The 5,266-nt window shown below is 38.3% G+C and overlaps 1 protein-coding gene across 1 annotated transcript in view; it reads right to left on the reverse strand.

The window, feature by feature from the left end:
* The window catches only part of gabra5 (gamma-aminobutyric acid type A receptor subunit alpha5), a 22,466-nt gene that overhangs the window by 10,517 nt on the left and 6,683 nt on the right, over positions 1–5,266 (reverse strand). The window contains exon 6 of the mRNA XM_035654064.1: positions 3,935–4,017. Coding sequence (XP_035509957.1) covers positions 3,935–4,017 — 83 coding nt within the window. The remainder of the gene's footprint in view (positions 1–3,934; positions 4,018–5,266) is intronic.

Raw genomic sequence — 5,266 nt, forward strand, 5'->3', positions numbered from 1 at the left:
ACATATGATATGTAATGCTCAATTTCTAATGTCTGTGCTTATTACATAATACAATGTATGAGACAGAGTATAGTGCATTGTATTTTCAGAAATGAAATCAACATAAAGGACTAGTGATACTGAATACAACACAATGACATGCTCAGTATTAAAAAATGTCGTATTCTTCCCCAAAATATGTTTAAATATATTGTTTACTGTCTCAAACCTCATGCACAGCTCTTTCAAGTTTGCAAGCAGGTGCATACATTGGTTGGCCTGTGCCCACCTCCAGCTTATAAAGCTATGAAACATTAATTCTTCCTTAAATTAGGGTTAGAGTAAATTTACCATCCAGAGTTGTTGTGAGTGTGTACAGTGGAATTATTGTATGCTGTTCCTATTATGTTAAGGCACTGACATTTAGGGAGAATCCCTGATTTGAAATGCCTACCAGTTCATAGCAGCTGTGGTTAAATACTATAATTCTAATACAAAGAACTCTATCGTCATATGTAACCTTTAGTTGACAGGCACACTTGTAATGTTCAGCATGTAGAGGAGTATAGATAGCTTAATGATTGTCACAAGTCATTCTGAAGATAAATTATATACTTAACTGTACCTGTGGAGATGTGGATGCAGTAATGTCTATACCTATATACAGTATATAGTGAGTATAGTGTTTTTTATAGAGAACAACAGAATGGGTCAAAATCTCTGATCCTTTGTTTTAGTGGGCACTCAGAACAAATTGCTTTACAAGCCAAAGTCAATGTGGGCACTTTGTGAATTTCCACACACACAGCTTTTTCCCAGGTCCCTGACTTATTTCAAGTCTTTCTCCTGCTGTGCGCCCTTTTGGTAATTCCCTGCATATCCCCCCACAGGCTATTCCGCAACACTTCTCAGTGAATAGTTAAAGCTGCCTTTCATCCAGCTGTTGGAAATAAGTCTGACATTCCCGCCAATGTTTTCTGTCCATCATTAAGCGCAAAGAGACAAATGGGCTGACAGAAATGTAAGAATACAGCTTCATAGACAGTGCTTTGTCTGCATGATTTCAGCATGGGACACACTTTAATGAGCACCAGGATGTGATCTAAAATAAGAAGTACAAGACTTATTGAGACTGTCTGAAAATGAGCAAAAAAATTCTATTATTACAGCTATGAATTAGAAGGGCTGCAAGAAAATAACAACAAAAGGAGCATTTTACTGTGATCTGACACGGGTATAATTAAGGCCAGAGCAGTCACAGAAAGGCTTACAAGACGTACAAATATACCAATAGGCTACAGAGGACCATGTTTGGACCACATCCATCTACACACTTCGTAGTTAGTGTATCCTAAAATTCAATAAAATTGATTATTATTTAATAAAAAAGTCTGTTTACATAAATAATAGTTAAAAATGTGTGTTCACTAAGAGGTACAAAACCAGTTTTAAATTTCAATAAGAGAGCAGAAAAGATAACAGTATGGTATATAATAGTTACCAACTTCACCAACTCATTTCTTTTTGTCTCTTTCTCATCTCACTGTATGCTGTTGTTTAGTTTATTCTAAGGCTGTCATTTTTCTTCAGACCTCAGCTGTATTGTCAGTGTGTTCAGTGTTATAGTTTCAATTATTTTCCATTAAAGATAAAGCTACAGAAAAGAGCTTGTTAATTTAGCTTAGCATAAAGACTCGAAGTAAGGGAACAGCTACACTGCCCAAAAAATATATATGTAAAATCACAAAATGTTGGTTTTTTTTGTAGTTTCTTAATTAATCTTTAATAAGTGAGCTTAACAAGGCATCAACAGCCGTTTTTTTTACCTTTAATGAACCAGGCTAGCGTTTCGGAGAGGTGAAGCTGTGATGCTAAGCTAAGCCTAAATGTTTCCTGGCTGTAGCAGACGAGGATGGGAAAAGGTCCTTTTTGGTTACTCATTCAGACAAGCGAATAAGTGCGAAGTGATAGGTAAAGAAGAAAACTAACACAGAAAATCCCAGTGGAAAGTTTAGAAAGAATAATGTGCTAAAACATTTAAGCCAAATAAAATCACAGATGACAGAAATTTGGAGTAAATTGGAATGTCCTGTGGTACCAAAATGACACTTCACCACGTCTACCGTTTTTTTGTCAACCGAAAAGACCGACTACCAGATATTAAAACAAATACGAGGATATTACTCAGACATAGCTACAGGATGTATGTGGTTCGCTTTAATATCACACAGCAAACAGCAGCAAAATAACATTTTTAACTGTCATGTCAGTGCATTTATGTCATTCGAACACTTTCATGCATTATATCCTTTCCTTTCTGTTGGGCAAGATACAGCTGTGTACTGTCTACTTAGACTTTCCATCCTACAGTATATAGAACCGTGAAGCGGGGAAGGAGAACTGATGATGTAAGAGCTTGAGTCCTATGAGATGTGATTAACACAGAGAGCAAAGGACAGGTCTACTGTCCGCTCTGAAAGCCTTGAGCTCAGTTGGTGAGTGCTGTCCATCAGGTCAAAGGATTAGCAAAGGTTAATGGAGTTGGAGAAAACAGGATATACTGCGCCACGGTAACGTTTACAGCTTATAACCCGCATAGGCTGTACTTATACTTTGGCATTACAGTGGTTTTAAAAAATAATTTTATGTCAACGGAATACTTCCTATTCTTAGTTAAGCATCTTATCGTTTTGTTGGACTACTGTGCCTTTTCACTTTGCTTACTCACCCTCTCTTGGTAATAGTTAATACTCTCACATAGCTTACAAATACATTACAGCATGTCTAAATACATAAACGTAATGAAACAATAGTACGGTTTCCTAATGTAGAACAAAATTAGACCAAATTTCCAGAAAATCTTAAAAAGAATACGCAATAAATTGTCTATCCATGATTTCCATCCATAATTTGTAAAGTACTGTTTTCATCACACTTAGCCACATTTTTACTGACACCACATTCCACCTCATAGCAACGCGGTGAAAACCTTCTTTCGGATATATATTTCCCACAAGGAATATAATATCCTGGATGGCATCCACAGGGACACCAGGTACAAGACCTGTATTTAATCTTTGTTTAGATCTAATTCGGGCCAGCGCTTTGTGACTTTCTGAGCTCCCTGATAAACTTAATCAAACATCACATACTTGGCTGCCAAGTACACCAAGCCAATGCGTCTCAGTTGGTTGCTGTGATATTCCCATCCACAGGTCATGACACCGAGCATACTCCCAGTGCGTGTTAAGCCGGGAAATAAAAATTAAAATTAACCCTCCATACATCAGTGGCAGGAAAGACCTCAAATGTTAATCTGAAGCTTAGAAGAACGGAGCTCCCCAGATATTTTTGTACCACTGGAGCTATGTGAGGCAACCTAACTAGCTTAGGAGTCTTGAGGAAGACTGAACACAAGCCACAAATGTGGTTTAGCTGTGCATGTGCAAGGTGTAGGATTGGATTTTTAAAGGTTACCTTTCTGGTAAATGTAGTTTTGGTGTGTGTGTGTGTGTGCCTTTAGCTGTTTCCACTGTGTGTTTCAAATATTTCCCATTAAATGTAGCTGAGGCAGTGAAGGATGCAGGAGAGCAGCCCTGACATGTTGATTAATGGCTTAATCAGGAGCAATGTGTCAGTGTCTACATGGGTATCTCCTGCACCGCCACAACAATAGCTTTGCACGTGAGGGACACGGGCTGTCAAACACACCCAGGTACATTCATCCCCACATCCCCTGCATGGATAAAGACACTGAAACTGAAGCCATGTCAAAACTACACGCTTCTTTTCCCACAAGTGACCTCACGTATTTTTAGAAAGATTTGGCAACACTTTCAGTGCTCATATGTCACTGGAGCCCAGGCTGCTGACATGAAACATTCACACTCTACCTTCTCCTGCATTAACTGCTGTTACCCACTGTGTGCATTTGCTTACGAGAGTGTTTACTCACAGCTTCCAAATTTCAGGGGACAAGCATGGGCGTCCATTGGGAAATCCTCCAGTTGCATGGGACATTCTGCTGATATAGTCAGCCTGAAAGAAGAGGTCATGCATCCAAAGTTAGAGAAAATTGACTGTATGAGATGAGACATCATCATCATGATCACCCTTTTACAATCATGAACATGTCCTCTAATACAGCCATTAACCAATGAAAATCATAGTCTGTCTTCATTAGTGTGTCTCAGATAGTTAACAGCAGAGTAAAATGTAATTTTCCCAGCACAGAGCAATAAGAAACTGAGCCACGAGAGGGACCTGTGATGATACATCTCTAGGAAGAATGATGCAACTGTATGTGCAAAAATGAGCTTGAGACTTATTTGAGAAAGCAACAGAGGATTGTTTTGTGGAGTACGGCTGCCACCTGTCTGTTGAACTGCAATAAAGCATAAAAAAAACACAAAACAAATGAGCTCATCTAGTGGGTTTAATGTATGAACACTACCCGTTCACATAGGGGACAGACACACAGCCTTATCTAATGCTGCCCTCTGCTGGCCAAGAGTTGGAGCTGCTGTCATCGCCATGGAAATCAGAGTTTTTCAACACAAACACCCTCTGATGCCACCAGACAAAATGTTAATTGTAAAATGTTAATTTTATGCTACTTTCTACTTAAATTCTACTACAATTCAGAGGGAAATATACATTTATATTTCCAGTAGAATTGAATAGTATATTCATAGATATTTTTCATTAGTGTAAATATAACAATCTGGGTTTTCGTTACAATAGAATGAACCGTTTCTATCTACAGAGGGAACGGGTCCTATTCTATAGAGTCTGCCTTGTTAAATCACCATGTTTCTAACAGTAGCCAGAAATTAGGCAACCAGATCATTGGCTCTTAGATAGGAACACAAACACAGACACTATTGTTTCTCCTTACATGCTGAGAAGCTGAGCTGTATTTTGAGTTGGTGTGAACGGCACTTTACACTAGATGCTCACCGGTCCTTTAAGAGTGACTTTGCAGATTAAGATTCAACATAAAAATCATACAGCCTTTTCAGAAAATATTGAAGCATAGCTGTAGATTAAAAAGCCCTTATAAACAAGCACCAGTCTGCTGCTGTGTCAGTCATTAGGAAATCTACCTGTGCAGCCAAATATTGTTCAGTGATGCACAAAAACCCTGCAGTATTTCTATTTGATAGATGGTGCAGCAACAGTGTAAACATCCTATAGCTTAAATCAAGAGTTAGACCAAGATTACACTGTATATGACAATGTTGGACAGTGTGGAATGAGATAAATAATAGGAAAAACTTCATGTTAA

Source organism: Morone saxatilis, unplaced genomic scaffold, assembly GCF_004916995.1.
Source record: "Morone saxatilis isolate NCDOM2014 unplaced genomic scaffold, NCSU_SB_2.0 Contig12, whole genome shotgun sequence".
Lineage (NCBI taxonomy): Eukaryota > Metazoa > Chordata > Actinopteri > Moronidae > Morone > Morone saxatilis.